Genomic DNA, 19,518 nt, shown 5'->3' on the forward strand with positions numbered 1-19,518 from the left:
TCCGGTAACCACATGCGAGCTGGGTGTTTCGACGGAACGGTGGAGGCTTAAACTCAAGCTGATAAAGGAACGTTTAGCGTATATGTACGCGAGTGGCCTGATTGGTCTGCACTGTCCAGCCACCTGGTGGTGCAGAGCTTAACCAGCCAAACAAAGAGCTAATATTGCTCTAACCAAGCGCAAAACATTGTAAACATTTACAAAAACAATATGTTAACGGTTACGCTTCTGCAAAAAATGTACACCAGCAGCAAAGAAGAATACACTTTGTTACTGCCACTGTGTTTGGTTGAGCTCTGAACTACCAGGTGGCTGCACCGTGCAGACCATTCACGTTTGCGGTTCTGCTCATACCGTGAAACAAAACGGTCGAACAGCCAGGCCCTGTCCCTGTGCGCTTGCTTTTGCCCGAATACCGGACTCCCGACGCACTATTGTGGTCGTAATCCTCCGGTGTAAAGTTACGGCCGCAAACATGCAAATGCTGGCGCCGAACGGATAGCAACAGTTCGATGAGCTGCAGCCACTCCGCAAGTCTGCTGCCCAGCAGAGGGACACGATGTTGTAGCTCGACATATTGCCAGTTGCCACGTCTGCAGCCCACAACGCAACAAAGGCGAATCATGGTGCTTGCAAATAGACTGAGACCAACACTGACCACAGAGCTCTCGTCAAAACGAAGCACCTTGTAACACAACCAGACGACACTTGCTGTGTGCCGGAAGTGCCTAAGTGTACTGAGATATTGTTTTTGTGCATTCTCTTTCTGTTACTTGCTTTCTATGGAAACAAGATAACTAACATTCCAACTATTACGAACAAGATTTGTTCACCATAATGTTGGAAAAATTATCAATGGTTGCACCCTGGGCTGCCAATCGGATAGCTCACCCTACTGACGTCAATTGGGCAATTTACGTCAAATGGGTAAGGGTGGCTGAAAATTCAGCCGGGCAGTGGGCTGCGATCTGCAGCAATGTACATTTTGAAAAGCTGATAATAAATTACACGCTTTAAGTGGAGTACTTAGATGTGTCAATTAACGATCAGAAGGACCTACTCTAATGACTCGGTAGGTTTGTAGAATGTCGTCAAAATCCTTTCAGGGTCCCTTTAAGTCAGAGGCCAGTGGCCGTGCCATGGAGCTGTCTAAATTATCAAGCAGGTTCACATTATCGGTGTCCGATTTATTGGTTCGAAACCATAGAGTGAATCTTGCTGGACAATAGTTACCTGAAAGTGACCGATATCACTGGAAGCAACTATTTAAATAAACTTAGCACTATACCATGTTGTCATTGTGTGCACAGCTGGCGCTGAAAGGAATGGTGACCTTGAGCGAGAGCAAGTTGAAGACAGAATAAGGAAGGAGGAGGAAGAAGAGGAGGATGTAGATGAAGAGGATGACGATGACGAATATGAGGATGACGATGAAGATGACGAGCATGGGGAAGATATTATGTTTGAAAAGAGGGTCACACTGTCTGTACAGAGACCAGGTGCAAGTGCCTATGAGGTGAGTTGCCTTGGCTCAATTACATTTATAAAATTCTATAACTGTTGCTTGAAAATGTTATGGCTGACAGCATATTTGAACTTAAGTCCTTTATCAGTGCACATTTGTCATGGAAGGAAAGCTCACATGTGAACACAGTCTATAGATTTCAACACATGGAAAAAAACTTGTGCTCGCTTTTATAGCGACTTACTGTATTTACTTGATTCTAACGCGCCCTCGATTGTAACAGGCACCCGTTTTCCGTGACAAAAAAAAAGTGTACAGTACCACACGTCTCGGGCTTTCGTATTGAAATACTATTTTCTCTCACTTGGAAAAAACAGATTTATTCCCAATACACTAAAGTTGCGATGAATAAAAACACAAATGGAAGTGGCGTACCTTGCCGCCAAGATTTTCGCTGCGCCAGTACAAGTTGCGTGGGGCAGTAGATATCACTCGTCATCGCTGTCAGATGACCCCTTCTTGCTGTCAACCGTCCGAAGCATTTCAATGTCGGTGCCATCCATGGCATTCGAAATCCCGCCCTTTTTAAAGGCTTTGTTTACCATGGCAGATGGGATCGTGCACCATGCATATTTCACCCATCTAGTAAAGTCCTGCAGCGAGGCATGCTTCATTTTATTGGCAGGCGTGAATTCGTGGCAGCCACTGACAAGCCATTCGGTGTAGAGCGCCCGAATTCTCTCTTTCACTGACTTGTTCAAACAAACATTGAGCGGCTGGAGCTGCGATGTCATGCCGCTGGGTGTCACGACAAGGTCAGTGTTGCATGCAGCCAGCTTGTTCTTGATGTGCTGGTCAAGGTGGCACCTGAACGCGTCGAGCGCAAGCATCCCACGCAGACCCAAACTGTCGCCGGGTTTCTTATGCCAAACGTTATCAATCCAGTCAGTGACCAAGTCTGTGGTCAGGCAACCTTTTTCATTTGCGCGCGCAATCGCGCCACTAGGAAGCATGATTCGTTTCGGGAGCGTATTCAGTCTGAAGATAAGATATGAGGGCAGCTTGTGCCCATCTGCAGTGCAACAAAGCATTGCGGTGCCGCTAGTTTTTTTCGTGGCTGGAAGAAAAAATGTGCACTTGGTTTGCCCCCTACTTTTCAACGGTTGTGGTGACAGGCATGTCAAAGTAGGGCAGCGTCTGATCAGCATTTCCAATCTGACCAAAGTTGTAGCCATTTCCATGGCGCAACTTCAAAACGTACTGCTTAAAACTGTTGAGTTTTTCTTCATATTCTTCAGGCAATTTTTGGCATATCCCTGTGCGCCTTTGAAGAGAAAAGCCTTTTCATAAAATTTGATAGCCAGCACCTGCTTCTTTGAAGTCGCTACGCATTAGCTCTTTCTGTAGGGCTAACTGCATCACCTGTACTTTGAGCAGATCGGTCGTCACAGGCTGCTGTGCCGATCGCTGCTCTTGCACGTATTCCGCGAGCAGCTCTTCTATTTCAGCGAAGCGGCTCTGATTCAGTCCACTGAAACCCTTTTTTGTTGCTTTGCTGGCAAAAATATTCTCCTTCTGCTTGTGCCACTCCTGCACGCAAGTTTTGGGAACTCCGAACGCCCGTGATGCAGCTCAATTTCCGTTCGTCTGCGCACACATGATAACTTTCCTTTTAAATACTGTATCACGGTGGACTTGGCGTGTCTTCGCAATCGGCGCTTCCATGCTCATTGAATAAGCACAGAAAATGGGAAGACAGGCGGTAGACTAGGTTACACCAGCGCCTGGTTACACGTACAACATGGAGGTATGCACATGGAGGAAGCTACGGCAGCTAGGCTAGAAGCGTGTACAAGGCGGCCATTTTTTCGATTGCCAATGGTGATATGGTAATGAGGATTTCAGGTCGTACTCGATTCTGATGCACATGCAATTTTTGGATCCGTTTTATCGGAAGAAAGGTGCGCGTTAGATTCGAGTAAATACGGTACCAGTCAGTCATGGCATGATCTGTTAATTTCGTGTTCCTGCTAATCGCTACAAGATTCGGCAAACATTTTTTTTTTTCATTAGTATTTCATAAATATGTAGCTTCTAAGCTTTTAACATACAAGCCGGACTAGTATGTATACAAGACATATGCAAGTATATGCATTGGTGTGCAGTAGGATGTTAAAGATCTCCTGGTTGTCAAAATTAATCGGGAGTCCCTCACTACTACGGTGTGCTTTGGCACGTAGTGAGGGACTTTGGCATAGTTTTGGCACATAAAACCCCGGAATTCAAAGTTTCAGTGCAGTGGAAATACCCAAGGCTTTCTGATTGCCCATGGTGCAGTTAACCTGTTGAGTGTCTTAAATATTTGGATCAGTGCACTGGTTTGTGTTTTGAAAAGTTTTCATTTGCAATCAGTTTAGCTTTTTGTCTGTATATATGTCCAGGAGCTTAAGTTCCCAGCAAGCGCAACTAAATATCGCTAGGGCAAGCAAATTCTACTTGTAACACAAGCTTTGCAGGACAGCACTCGTTTTCCACAGAAGCCACTTTTGTGTTACTTTCTGTACCATCAGCATGAGTTGATATGCAAACAAGGCAGCCTAGAACTCTGATTGCCCATGATTATGTGCAAATGTAATGTTGCATCATTGCATCCCCATTCGTTAAAGATGCTGTGTTCAAATCTACGTCACTTGCACATCTTTGTGGCTGTCTTGTTTTAACACTTACGCTGCATGCTTATTTGCACATTGAGTATTCCTTGTCACTTACCCCCCTGGCGGTAGTCCAGTGGCTATGGAAATGCGCTGCTGAGCTCGAGGTTGCGGGCTGTATCATGACCGCGGCAGTTGTATTACGAAGGGGGTGAAATGCAAGAAACTTGTGTACCGTGCATTGGGTGCTCGTTAAAGAACACCGGGTAGTCAAAAGTTAATTCAGAGCTCCCACTACAGCGTGCCTCATTGTCAGACCATGGTTTTGCCATGTAAGAGGCCACAATATGATTCATTTAACTTAATGGCCACTATTCCTGCTCTCCTCAATATCATTTGATGCTCCTGTTCCTGTATATGCTCCAGCAAGCAGCAGAATAGCACACACGTTTGCCATATTGCAATTCTTTATGCGAATCACTCCTTGGGCTTGCAGGAGCAAGGCTAACAAGCTTCAAGAGGATCTTCCTTGAGCACTTTATTCTTTGTTGCTGCTATTATAATGCGGTTCGATAGCATTTATTTAGAATGACAAAGTTGAGCTAGTTGTGGGAATTCATGTGCGAAAAAGTGCGGCGTGCAGACAGACACAAGAAGAGGGAAACGGACTACACAAATGCGCCTATCAACTGAAAGGTTGCACAGTAGCGGAAATTTATTGCTTCCTGATAGACAAATCACTCAATCATTCGCCTCTTAGGAAGCAGTATTTGACGAGACGTAAATACATAAGACATGCTAGACAGACAATCTACTGTGGAATGCTGTCTTTACATGTCGGCACCTTCATGCTGACATTTTCATTGGTTATGCTTTCCTGTTTGGTCAGCCTAATTTATATTGAACAGAACATTTAACATCGCATCTAAATGTAAAAGTTGTGCAGATCCATTGCACATGTCTGAACTATGTGAAGCGAAGCATTCAGAGAGCCACATGTACTCCTGTCCCTGACAGTGATGCATCCAATGAGGATTCTAATTTTCTAAAAAAGTGCGAACACTAACACAAAATTATTGTGGGATAAGTGAATATGAAAAAAGAGTAATTCATGTCTCGGTGCTCTCAGCACTACCGAAACCAGAATAGCAAATATAGTGCAGCTGTTCAATTTGTTTGACCATGGTGGCTACGCCAATTGGTGGCTGACCTTTGGGTTTCCACGTGACAGCACTCGCCAATAGGTGGCGCAAGCAGCGTGTGAAAAACAAACATGCAACTCTGGGGGTCTGGCTCTATATGCAAGCCTATACAGCAACTCTATCTGAAGCGAGTCGCTACTGTGACCTGCTGAGCAGGTCTTGGGTTATTTTGCACTCTCCTTCTTCTGTGCCATCAGAATCCAGTGGCTGCATTTTCAATAATCGGGTAGAATGCAAAAATTCTGTACTTTAAAATTTCTGTGTATGCTATTTCTGGGATACATTCCCTCACTGCGAAGAATTATGTGATGTAGTGTATGCGTGGCATGTATGGTTCGGTGTGTGTGTGATGCGAGGTATGCATGTGTATAAATATGCGCACCTGTCTCAAATAAAGCCTATGGGTAATTCCACATAGCTTGTCCCTGTCTTGACACACTCAAAAATTTTTAAGTATGGCATTTTATGTCTCATGAAAAAGTTTTTAATAATGTTATTTCTCAAAAAGGTGGAAATTCATATGCATAGGTATATTATCTTCAAAGTCTGTAGTGCAGGAAGAATTGTGCATTGTGTTCAGCTTCCTCCTTTTGTCATCGTCTTCACCTTGTGCTGCGATCTTTGACCAGCCTCGATGTTGTCTAATAAGGAACATGTTTCCTACGAGTCCTGAATGGAAGTATCCCTGAGATAATAATGGGGCTAATACAGCTTGCAAAATCGGCACAGCGCATGGCAGGGACACAAGAAAAGCAAACATGAGGCGTTTGTGTTTCTTTCTTTTGTGCCTTTGTCTTCTGCGCTGTGGCCCATTTGTTGCTATAAGTTACCAGCCTGAACGTGTTTCCCTGTGTGTCTTGCCTTTTTCTGTGTGTGCGCAGTCCCTTGGGATGGGCAACCTGAGGATGGTGTATGACGACTCGTGCTTTGGTGCACGCATCCGGGTCATCGCTGATGATGGGGCACTGCTGTGCGACACCATTGTGGCAGTGCAGACGTGTCTGCGCACAGAGCGCCTCCATGCCTACTGGTCCGCTGTGGATATGTCGGTTGAACCCAATGTTCGTCGCCACTTCCAGGCCGCCTTCAGCTCGCCTCAGGCCATTGCAGAATTCAGCCGAATCTTTGCTGAGGTAGGTTTGCTGCAAGTGCAAGGTCAGTTGATGGAACTGTTTGACCTTGGCAACACCTTTTCCTCTAATGTGCTGCTTCCCATTTTAAAAATCTCTCACCTTCTCTCGTTGATTTTATTCCTCTCTCTCTCTCTCTCTCTCTCTCTCTCTCTCTCTCTCGCCACACGCACTCACACACTTTGTAATGCTACTTTAAGGAAAATACAAGCTTGAATGTTGCACAATTTGAAAAACTGTTTTTCAGAATAATGTTGACGTTATTACCATCATGACCACAAAACTTGCAGTGAAGCCTTAGATCAATTTACTTGTAAAGGAACTGGTAGTGTTGCAAAAATTAACCCTGTAATGCCAGTCTATGCTTTGCCGAGTTTAATTTCTCAAAATGCTAATTTAAGCATGGAAAACCTAATAGCAAAGCCTATAGTTGCATTTTTGATGTCTTGGAGTGAAGTTTCAGACAGCTACTAATTCACTGCTACAGTAATGTAGTTATGGCTGTAACATTTCATTCTTGTTTTGTTTCTTTTTTGTTTTCTCTCTCTCTCTCTTCTCCTACATATATGCCGTATTTACTCGCATAATGATCGCACTTTTTTGTCAGAAAAATTGACAGAAGTTCATGGGTGCGATCATTATGCAGGTTAAATTTCCCGCGAAAAGAAAAAAAACTTTGTTTTCGTCCCGCGTTTGCTGCGGGATGCGAGTGCGGGACACCAAAACAAAAATGGCAGCCAGCAAAGCAAGCCAAACGTGCCGAACGCAATTTTTTTTTTTTTCTTCTCGTGAGTACATTACATGCATTGAAACAGTTTCTTCAGTATCAGTAATGAATAATATCGTTAATATCAGCAAGTTTGCAGCAATAAGGTAGACGTCTTCTCTTTGAGGGGACAGAAATGAAGATGGGCGCGTTTAGCTGCCAGTGACATAGAAATGCATGGCCGGTGAGCTGCGGAAACTGCGGATCTGTCTTCGCTACTATCCTAATATGGCATGTTTCAGCTAAAGGTGGGCGAATATCTTAGCTGTGTTATAAGCGTCGGCGTAGGAATAGGGTACACTTTTGACATGTCAGTGTAAACGTGGCTACTATCATTGCCGCTCGCGATTTGTTACGTGCCCACGAGTGCAGATAAAAAGAATCGAAAGGTGCCTTTTTTGTTTTTGTAGACCACAACCATTATAAAGCCTACCCATAATAAAGGCAAATTTGGTTGTGCCTATTTTTGTCATGAAAGTGCGGAAAGTGATGAAAGTAATAAAATGAGGCATCTACTAAAGAATGTTTGGTGCGTGCAGACCGCTTGGCTTGTCTTAATGACTCGTTCGCATAGCATTCGACAGATGGTAAGCGTGATGATTGTTAGCTAGACTTGGCACACGACATACCGTTGCGGCAAGTTCGGAGTGCGATCATTATGCGTTGTGGGGTTCACCCGCGACGCTCACGGCGCGCCGGACGACCACCACCGCGGGTTCGAGCACTCCGAGCCGCCATGCGCGCAGAGCACCGCGCGCCCGCGCCTGTCCCGGCCCGCTCCGTGTGCCGACGCGCAGCTGCGCGCGTACGCGCCCCGCCGGCCCCACAGCTTAGGGGAAGGCGAGACCGCGCGCGCGCAGCAAGGGAGACCCTAGGCAAATCTCTCAGGAAACAACAAAGAACATTTATTAACCTGGGACTAAATACAAACACACGTTTTAACATATATTAACTTCCGAATATGAATCACACAAAACAGGGCCGAATGGTCGCCGGTGGCCGCTAACGGCGCACCGTGACAGAGAGAGAAACAAAGAACAAAGAACCCCCAGCGGAAGAATTTGCCTATCCTTCGGTCAGCGCCTGCCATCGTGCGCCCCCACAGCAGAGAAAAGGGAAATAGAGAGAAATGACAGACGAACAGACGGGGGAACGATCGGCAGACGCTGCCTCAGGACATCGAGACGACGGAAGAGTGCGCGCACGCCCGCCGAGGCCGGGACCCCGACGAGCCGGAGTAACCATCGGCCGGCGGCGGACAAAGGGGGCCGCCGCCGGCAGAGAGGAATACGTACGCACCTTCCGACGCCCCGATGTGGTCTCCCCGGGACCCGTCTTGTGCACGCAAGCCGGGCCCGAATCCCGCCAAAATCTTGGCCAATGGGGAAGGCCTGTTGACCTTCCCGTGGGCGGGATGACAGCAGAGTGACAGTGTTTTATGACCCGCTGCCACCCCGTCCAGGCAAGGAGGAGAGGGACACGGAGCCCCCGGCAACACAACGCGATGGCCTCCACACAACCATCGCGAGAGCCTGAGAAACGCCGCGAGAGAAGAAACCCCACATCCCTCCCTCCTTAAATGCTCCCTACCAATGCAAGGCTGGTGGCTCCGATGTCAGCCAAAGAAGAAAAGAAAACAAAGAACAAAGAAATAGTAATTACATTGCCAACACCGGAGCCACCCATTGGCATTCCGAACCCAAAATCACCAGCCCCCCCCCAAAACATAAACAAAAAGACATCAAAGGAAGAAAAGCAAGCTACTAGAACAAATCAAATAGGTACGTCTGAGCTACACAACACCAACACAAAAGAAAGTCCACACGAAACCACGCTTTAACGCGAACATGCAAAACAAAAGCATCCACTGAAGAAAAGGCAAGAGCAACAACAAAAGACAAACTCTCAGAGACATAATGACATTCCGACACAAACGCGGACAAAGGAAAATGACAAAACGTTGACCTAGACAATCAATAAAAGCAAAAGAGAATAACATAAAGGGTTCAAGTGGCGTACAAAGAATGTCTACGCGATAAATAGCCGGGGAGTCCAAACACCAAGCCCCTTTGACAGCGTCCGGCAACGGCCTCTGGTGCCGGTGCTTGTGGCGGTGTCCTCTCCATGGTACGGCCATGATCCGCGCCAATCTTCGTGACCGCACAGCCCGATCCACAGCCCCGCCGTCGCCAGGCTTCGATGGAGGTCGACATCACCCGTTGACGCAACACGCCAGCGAAAACAGACGCGAAACATTCCCGAAACGCAAAACACATAGATACAAATAAATGACTAACATAAAAGCAACACGAACCATACCTAAGGAAACACATACACAAAAGCAAAACGAAGACGGCTAGGTAAGACGCAGGGAAACAAGTAGCCTAACGAAGAAACACTGAACAAAGGGAAAAAAAAAAGGACAGAAAAAGGAGGATAGCAACCTGCCTGATTGCAGCGAAGTGGATAGGTGAGAGCTTTTTGAAGAGGAAAGGGTGGCTGATCCAAAGTTGTGGATCCGCATAGGCATGCCTCATCTCAGTATAGGTGGTTACTCCGTCTGAGTTCAGCCGGACACAGTAAACGTGGTCTTCACTAGCGCGATGACATTCGACCTCGACGCTAGCGGAAATTCCTTCCACGGACGCACACTGTTCATCCGCGACACCAATCAAGATTGACTTCGAATACGCGATGTCTATGTGATGAACAGACGTGGAAGGTTCGGCGATAGACGAAGAGTCGCTCCACGCCGGGCCAAGTCACAGCGCGAATCGATTTTAACGAAAACCTTGGCGCTGTGATGACCGTGCGATACTTGCCGGAGTGGTGCTAAATCGCGTTTCTCCGGCGCCGGGGGTTACCACCTTAAACGCAGCTTTCACATTGCAGTGTTAGCCGGTGGCACGCGATCTTCATCGGCCGAGCTCGTTGTGACCCCGCAGAGTGAACCCACCCGGGGCAACAGCGACACACGCTGTATACGGCCCCGCGCGCCCGTTGCAACACAAGCAACGCTACGGCGCCCGCGCCCGTGCAATACCAGCCACGTTCCGGCGCTCCGCCTCCCTGAGGCCGTCGAAGAACTATTTACAATTATTTACAAACGGGTCACTCTGCGGTCCCTTCGGCGCTCTTCGGGCCGTTTAAAAAAAATAGGAAAAGACGATTCCGACACCCTTTGGTGGGGGTGGCGGGTTTCGTTCCCCCGGCTGGCTTTCCACCCGGGCTGTCCTCCCCGTCATCGCCGCGGGGTAGCGGGGGAGCGTCCCCTTCTGCGCGCGCGACGGAGGGATGTCCGGGGCGCATGCCTCTTCGCGGAGCGGGCCTGTTTCGTGGCCTTTGTCTCCGCTCGGCTATGCGCTGCCAGCTTTGCCCTCGATTGGTGGTGCAGAAGGCACCACCACTAACCGGTCTTCCTAAAGGTGACAGAGGGCATATTAATAGTGCGTCAGCTATCACGGCTTGAATTTTGCGAGGAAAGGCGCGCATCAACTGAGAACTGCCGGGCAAGCCACCGAGCCGCGCCAACAATAGCAAAGCCGAGAACTTCTGCAGAGTTAGCCGGCCTTAGAGGCACTGTACCCGAGCAGTCCGCGCAATTAGCAGCCGCCAGAATGGTAATGATGCTAGAGACCCACGAAAATCCGTCGGACTCACCGAATCGTTGAGCAGATGGAAGGACGGAAAAGTCAGCCCTCCCGGTACGAATCGGCGAGACCTCCGGCCCCGCATGGTCTCCACAATCCATGACGACTGCAGCATCTTGGCGGCCACTTGACTCCTTTCCTCGTCCGCGCTTCGCAGCGAGGAACTTCGAAGCGGTGGTCCAATGCGCTTACCACGCTACATTTACTGAGGCAAGGTATGACAGAAAGAGCGAGAGGAAAATAGAGGAATTCGGCACACGGGGGAGAGACATGGCTCGGTTAACAAAGCACGTTCGCAACGCAACCTCAGCAACGCAGCGGCCCGGACACTCGGCGGCCAGAGGCTGATTAGGCCTCTGGCCCCACGTTGGGCGCCATTTTGTGGGGTTCACCCGCGACGCTCACGGCGCGCCGGACGACCACCACCGCGGGTTCGAGCACTCCGAGCCGCCATGCGCGCAGAGCACCGCGCGCCCGCGCCTGTCCCGGCCCGCTCCGTGTGCCGACGCGCAGCTGCGCGCGTACGCGCCCCGCCGGCCCCACAGCTTAGGGGAAGGCGAGACCGCGCGCGCGCAGCAAGGGAGACCCTAGGCAAATCTCTCAGGAAACAACAAAGAACATTTATTAACCTGGGACTAAATACAAACACACGTTTTAACATATATTAACTTCCGAATATGAATCACACAAAACAGGGCCGAATGGTCGCCGGTGGCCGCTAACGGCGCACCGTGACAGAGAGAGAAACAAAGAACAAAGAACCCCCAGCGGAAGAATTTGCCTATCCTTCGGTCAGCGCCTGCCATCGTGCGCCCCCACAGCAGAGAAAAGGGAAATAGAGAGAAATGACAGACGAACAGACGGGGGAACGATCGGCAGACGCTGCCTCAGGACATCGAGACGACGGAAGAGTGCGCGCACGCCCGCCGAGGCCGGGACCCCGACGAGCCGGAGTAACCATCGGCCGGCGGCGGACAAAGGGGGCCGCCGCCGGCAGAGAGGAATACGTACGCACCTTCCGACGCCCCGATGTGGTCTCCCCGGGACCCGTCTTGCGCGCGCTTACCCGGAGTGCACGCAAGCCGGGCCCGAATCCCGCCAAAATCTTGGCCAATGGGGAAGGCCTGTTGACCTTCCCGTGGGCGGGATGACAGCAGAGTGACAGTGTTTTATGACCCGCTGCCACCCCGTCCAGGCAAGGAGGAGAGGGACACGGAGCCCCCGGCAACACAACGCGATGGCCTCCACACAACCATCGCGAGAGCCTGAGAAACGCCGCGAGAGAAGAAACCCCACAGCGTAAAATAAAAAGAAATCAAATTTTGACGACAAAATTCAAGGGTGCGATCATTACACGAGTGCGATCATTATGCGAGTAAATACGGCATTCCCAATGTCAAATATATATGTCCACAGTTCGTTCCACTTCCATATGGAAACGTGTATGAACATTACAGGGTGAATCTTTAATGTAAGTTTCAGCCAGTCAGAAGTAGAGCTGCAAAACATCCTTGCTTCGTGTCAATTTGATAATCTACATCCAGGCGCTGTTCTGCCTTTTTGATCAAGTTTCCCACATTTATATTCCCAGTATACAGCCCAAGTGTGAAGTCAAATAAACATGCGAAGGAACCTACTGCTCCACAACAACCTAATGGTTATCCTCATGAACATGTAGAGCAGATAAGAGAATTTCAATATGAGGAGTGTATCTGCATTGCCTTATATATGTACAAAGTGATCAGCGCCTGTTTTGGTGTTACCTAGTGCATGATGCAGCCCAGAAGTGCTTATTGTAAGCACAGCAAGTGAGAACAAGACAATTATCATTTGCTAGATTGCCATTAAATCTGGAGGTACTAACACAAAATCAAGAATTATTCAAATAGAATTTGCAGTTGTGGAGTAAATAAAGGTTCTTAGGAACAATATTTATCATAGTGGAATTTGAGAATTGTGTGCCTAGGGGTACCCAATTTCCACTTTGCATTTGAATGTTTAGAAACTGCTATTTTATAAAATATTGCTTTCTTTTTCAGGCCAAGGATCTGGCTGTGAACAGCTCAATTGTCGAAACCATTGACGAGCCACCCAGTCATCCAAAATGATGGAGGCTTACGAAAAGCCAGTGCTTGTATTCTTTTTTTCTTTTTTTTTTAATTCTAATTTATGTTTCTGACAGACCTTTTAGGCATTTTAATGGTGGTGTAAAACGTAAGCTGTGTCATTTTGACAGCAGTGAATGCACAGTCCACATGGCAACAATCAGCACTTTAGGGCAATTATTTCAAAGAAATTGTTTCAAGTCGAGTTGTTAAAAATGTAAGTGTAAATAAAGGAAATGTGAGCAGGCTCAGTGTACTGCATATGCCAAAATAAAACCCGCTTGTGATTCACAGTACATTGTGCTTGTGTTATTATGAATATATGAGTGCAGTGAGGCAAATCAAAGCTAGTAGAATCGACATGGGGATCTCTCTTCAGGAAAGAAAGGCCAGATATGAATAACGCATGAAGTGCAAGTAGCTATCTGGCTATAATGTCCGCTGCTGAGCACAAGGTCGTAGGTTCCATTACAAGTGTTTAGGCATACGTTAGAGAAACCGAGATGGCCCAAATTGTTTTGAAGCCTTCCAACGCAGCGTCCATTTTAACCGTCGCTGCAGTTTTTGGGTTTTAAAGGAGTACTGACACAAAAATATTGCTTCAAAGTGTTGTCTTCACTGGCTTTACTTAACGAAAAATAACAAAAACATAGATGTTACGCCACCTATGCGGGTGGCATCGTCAGTACACAATGGCAACAAATGAGAAATACATCCTATTTATCTATGAAACTGCCGTAAACATCCGGCAGGGGGCCACGGTTAGAGTTACATGAAGATTGATTACGACGGATGAACCATGATTCTACGAACTTTCTTGGGCCCCATCGGTGTTCCCGTGCTAGTGTGGTTACATTGTTAAAATCGAACATGTGTCCCTTTGATAAACAATGATCAACCAATTCTGTCTTGGCACATGTAGCATGGGTGGCTTTCGTTAGCATCTCTTAAATGTTCCTTGATACGGGTGCAAGCCGCTTGCGGAAGGGAGCACGTTCACGGTCAAGAATTCTAAAGAGTTTTTTACCGCGGCACGCCAGCAGCAGCTTCGGGACGACGATGTTATAGTATCCTACGATGTAGTGTCCTTGTTCACGAATGTGCCGATAGCATTGGCTACGGATATTATTGAGAAACGCCTGCAGGAGGACTGTACGTTAGAAAGCCGTACTTCCCTGACTGTTGACGACATCATGATTCTGCTTAGGTTCTGCTTGAAGCAAACATATTTCTCGTTTGCCGGTACCATATATCACCAGATAGAAGGCGTCCCGATGGGTAGTCCTGTTTCTGTAATCGTGGCTGATCTGTTAATGCAACATGTGGAAACGGCTGTGATGACGTCCTTGCCCTTCCCTGTCAAAATGTACTGTCGCTATGTAGATGACACCTTTGTGATTGTCGAAAAGAAAAACCTGCGTGCCATGCATGAGGCGCTTAATGCCGTCCATCATGCCATTCAATTTACATGTGAGACGGAGAATAGTGGCAGCCTAGCCTTTCTAGACGTGCTGGTACGACGGAGCGAAGGAGGTTCGGTGGAGACAGCCGTATATTGCAAATCTTGCGATAGCGGGAGTGTGCTGAGTTTTGACTCTCGCCACCCTATAGAACACAAACATGCCGTGGTACGCACGCTCCTGTCTCGTTGCGATGCGCTCTCGTCAACGCAAACTTTGAGGGAGCAAGAATTAATGAATGTTGCCACTCTTTTGCATAAACGGAGTTACCCTGAGCACTTTGTCAATGATACGCAGCGCCGCATGCAAAAACCTCGCGAGAGCAAGGCCGAAAGGCCAGCTTCCTTTGTGTGCATTCCGTATGTCCGCGGTGTATCAGAAGCAGTGCGCAGGGCTTTACGGCCTTTAGGTGTTCGAACTGTATTCAAACCCTCGTACATGTTGGGAAACGTGTTCCCGAAGCCAAAGGACCACACACCTCCGGACGAACAAAGTGGTGTCGTCTACAAGGTCAACTGCTCCGACTGTGGTGCCAGCTACATTGGCGAGACGGGGCGGCGACGTTGCACCCGTATCAAGGAACATTTAAGAGATGCTACGAAAGCCGCCCATGTTACACGTGCCAAGACAGAATTGGTTGATCATTGTTTATCAAAGGGACACATGTTCGATTTTAACAATGTAACCACATTAGCACGGGAACACCGATGGGGCCCAAGAAAGTTCGTAGAATCATGGTTCATCCGTCGTAATCAATCTTCATGTAACTCTAACCGTGGCCCCCTGCCGGATGTTTACGGCAGTTTCATAGATAAATAGGATGTATTTCTCATTTGTTGGGGCACCAGGGCACCAAGAATAATTAGAGCACCTTGAAAGGGGCCCTGAAACACTTTTCCATCATATCGTAGAATGGCTTCACTATTAATAAACATCGCCTCGCGAACCTCAGGCCTCAAAAAACTTTTTGGATCTTTCAACAATAACTGGAGTTATTGCAATAATACTGAGATTTCCTTCACTCTTTGTCTCTGCTAGCACGCTGTATGCTAAACAGCAGAGAAGCCAAGTGCGCAGAGCTCTGGCCAAAAGTTGAGTGACGTGGCAGTAAAAAGGCTCGTCACAGCTCCCCATGTCGGTGGAAGTAGGCTATGCTATGCGGTCTCTTAGGTGCTTGATAAGTTACTTGCACATGGCATAAGTACATGCACACATCAGCACCTCCATGTATGTGATAAAGGGACACATGAGCCGCGCATCCCCACAACAGAGAGCTCATTAATCCAGTTTATCCAGATAGGAATGTCTTTGTCTGTTGGTTGGTTACTTTCACTTCTAAAATGCATTTTATATCGGCCATTTAAACGACATTTAAAACAAGCTACACGTTAATTTTTCACCTTCGATGATGATGCAGCAGTATACATTTCACACAATGTACGCACTTCCTTCAAAAGTGGTGGCAAAAAAATGGTTCAATACATATGGCTGTTGGCACCTCCCTTTATGTTGCACTAAAGTTTTATAAGGGTTCCTGGTTTGATACCAAGAAAAGTGAAAGCCAGTGAGCATGGGCACTATAGCGTAGCATTTATTATTACGAAAAAGTTTGTCAACGTGGTGACGCTCATCGGTGTGTTGGGAGCACTTCACATCTCGTAATCGCATGCACGTGCACGAAGCATCGTCCTCGAGTTGCACAATAAATGAGAATTCCAAAAATGTCCTTTCTTTCTTTTCCCTTTCTTTTTAGATGGCAGCACACTAAAGATTATTTCCTAGTTGTTTTGGGTTTCGCACACTAGATGGTCATACTTTTTCCGCATTTTCAGCAGGAGTTGTTCGAAAAACAGTGGAATGTTACTCGCTTGCCATACTTCACCTGTTGTAGCCGTTGCAACCAGAGTACCCGACTCAAAAAATGCATACTGGCTTCCAAGTGGGCTCATATATTTCAGCACAGACCACCAAAAACTGTGTAGCAGAAGAATTCATGGCTGCACTTCATTATCAAGGGCCAAGTCCAAGAGGCCTTCTGAGCACAAATATTCACTCCGTGTTCCTGCACATTTTGAACTTTTTTTAATCTCGCATTCTACTTTATTTTTTCCTGCATCTGACACTGAAGCCTTTACTGAACAAAATGAACTGGGCATTTTGTAAATGCGACATTTGTAGCAGATTATTGAGCTATTTTCTTGCAATGCTGAACAAAGCAGGAAAATGTGCTGTAGAACACCAGGCATGGTGGACGTGAAAGGGTTAATAGTAATACAGCCCATTCAAAATTTGCCTCATGCACAGCATGGCTTCGTTCGTTAAAATGTAGGCACGGCACATCACCGAAAGTGAAGGTGGCAGCCACATAGCATATATAAACAACTTAAGAGCCCACCAGTCTGCCTGGTGCAGTAGTTGGTCGTGCAATGACAATGTTGCCACAACAGGTTTCAGTGATGCGATGAGTTTTCTTTTCACAACCAAAGCGATGCTACACTTTGCGCACATGTTTATCTGGTTGCATTAGAATATAATGTAATTATTTGTCATGCTCTCGGGGAATTGAAGCTTCTTGGCACAATTATTAGGTTGAGCTATCCAACAAAACAATAAAAACGAGAAATTTTCTGTCGGTACTCCTTTAAACCCCCAGTATTTCTTAAACATGTGACGCTACCTTGCCAAAATTAAGCCATAACATAACAAGCAGAATATTTCACCAATAAAATCGGTGCTCTTTCAGTGCTGTGTTCGAAGATATTCTTGTGGCCACCAATGCACACCCCTGGTCACGCCCAAGTTAATCCATAAAAATTATACATGTAGATTTGTTGCACCATCTACTGAGAATTTGATTCAGCTCAAATTTCATGGTAGGTTTTGTTTTTATACAACAGACGGCATGACAAAACTATTTGATTGTTGGTGTTGCTCGTATATATATTGCAGCATGACAACTGGCCCCAAAATCCTGTGCATTTCTTTGAAAAATGCAAACATTCAAGAGCCTCCTTATGAACTCTGACTCGGAAGACTTTGATGTTAATTGCATGATCTCTTCAAGAAAATAACTGCAATAAAGAGGCCATGTTGCCAGGGCACCATTAATTATTCTAATTAAAATTATTAATTAGCCAGGTCAACTTTATTGTGAGTCTTCAAATAAAAAAAAATTACATGTTTGGGAACATATCTGTAAATAAAACCTGCTAATATATTGCATGTTGCAACACCTGATGTCCAAAGAGTGAAACGAGTTTCAGTGCATGTTATTGGGAGATGCTCAAGTTGAGAAAAGCAAGAAACTGGTTATCCTTGGTTACAGTGCTACTCTATACAAAGTAACAATGCTTAGTGCAATCTGAAGACCTTAACTGTATAAAATTGATGGTGGAAGTAAGTTAAACATCAGATTATCATTGATTAGATTAGAGAGTTTGTGGGAACACAGAAAAGTTGCAACATCGTACCTAATAGCTTCAGGGATTGAGAGAGAGGGAAAGGCAGGAAGTTTCACTATATGGATTTCCAGCTGGCTACACTGCACAACGGAAAGGGGACGAGATATTGAGAGGGAAAGGCAAAGTAAAAAGAATTCGCAAGCAGAGTAGCAGATGCCTAAAGTGTATTCTTGCGTCTCTTGATAAAACCATTAAAGTTCGCATAGCTTTTTAGGTTGATGGGTGAGGCCATGCACTCAGGATCTTGGTCTCTGTAAAGGATCAACTATTCATTTGTATGAGCATGCTCTGAAGAGATGGACGTCAAAGAGGGTGCTGTGGCAGAAAAGGTGCTTGATAATCACTTGCAGTGGCCATATATCTCAAGTAAAACTCTTGCTTAGGCTAGTTGGTTCATGCTTTAATTAGTAAAGGCAAGGCGCAGGAGACCAGGACTCGAGAAGAACACAAACGACAGGACTGGCGCCACTCACAACTCAGTTTATTTCCGTAACAAGCCTGCCTTATGTAGGTCAATCAAGCCGTCACACACGAAGCTTTAGAAGTAAAATATAGCAATGTATTGACCACTTGGACATCATATCTGGCACAAAATATGAAATGAGCAAACAAGAACCACACGTGGAGCAGCACGGGAAGCAATTCATCGAGTATAGTCTTTTCCAAGCCAACGGGGACAAAAAACGAGACATAAAAAGTATACGCTTCACTATCAAACTATCGACAACATAACACACTTCAAACGCCCAAGGCCCAATCAGTGATAAAACCCGCACGACTATGGGAATGATGAGCAACAAATAACGCGGAAAAAACGTGAATAAAGGCTGTCTAAGTACAGCGTCTGCGTCAAAACTAAAATCTAATAGTCACTCGCCTAAAAAATTGATAAAACACGTGACCGCGCGAAAAATGAACCATGTGACAAACAATGAAATGGACAAAACAGTTGAATGATAAAGGGTTTAAAAAACAGTGCGTGAAAAAAAAAAACACGCAACAAAAGCTTAAGAGGCACTAGAAAATCGTCAACAAAATACAAACTAGTTAAATAAAAGGAAGACAGATGGAGAAACCTTAATGAAATCACTCTCAAAGGTCGAGGCTGCGGTTTACTGTGGGTATTTCTTTGCCGTCGAGGGTGAGTATGATGTGGGGTATTTCATTCAGTTCGCGATTTCTGTCGAACAAATAATAGTTCCAATTTCTCAGGGGGAGCATTGCAGATCGCTTATTTTTGCATATTGTTGGACAACGTCAGTCGCTTGTTGCAGGGCGTCTTGTTTCTCTCCTTCGGAACCAGTGGTGGTCCAGATAGTGATATCATCAGCATATATTGCATGTCTGATTCCTTGTGTTGCGTTGAGTTTGTCAGGTAATTTCATTATAGCAGTGTTGAAAGGAGGAGGGGAGGGGGTGGATAGAACAGCACCTTGTGGAGTTCTTTTGTTGCAGGTAGGTAACGTCGTGGTTCTGAGTTAGCCATTGACTATTGTGTCCATGCAGTTGCTTGGAAAGGCGCATATGTAATTGTAAGCATTATGACTACAGTTGGTGAGACAGGTTTGTAACGATGGTATGGTGAGCCACATTGTCGAAAGCGCCTTTGAGGTTGAGTGTTAGGATCT

The 19,518-nt window shown here is 46.4% G+C and overlaps 1 protein-coding gene across 1 annotated transcript in view; it reads left to right on the top strand.

Annotated features, from left to right (window-relative positions):
- Positions 1–13,262, top strand: part of LOC135901764 (E3 SUMO-protein ligase RanBP2-like) — a 163,117-nt gene extending 149,855 nt beyond the window's left edge. Inside the window, exons 36-38 of the mRNA XM_065431613.2 lie at positions 1,311–1,516; positions 6,200–6,451; positions 12,904–13,262. Of these exons, the coding sequence (XP_065287685.1) occupies positions 1,311–1,516; positions 6,200–6,451; positions 12,904–12,972 (527 nt within the window). The 3' untranslated portion in view covers positions 12,973–13,262. The remainder of the gene's footprint in view (positions 1–1,310; positions 1,517–6,199; positions 6,452–12,903) is intronic.
- Positions 13,263–19,518: the final 6,256 nt, after the last annotated feature.

The sequence above is a fragment of the Dermacentor albipictus genome, chromosome 1, assembly GCF_038994185.2.
Source record: "Dermacentor albipictus isolate Rhodes 1998 colony chromosome 1, USDA_Dalb.pri_finalv2, whole genome shotgun sequence".
Taxonomy (NCBI): Eukaryota; Metazoa; Arthropoda; class Arachnida; order Ixodida; family Ixodidae; genus Dermacentor; species Dermacentor albipictus.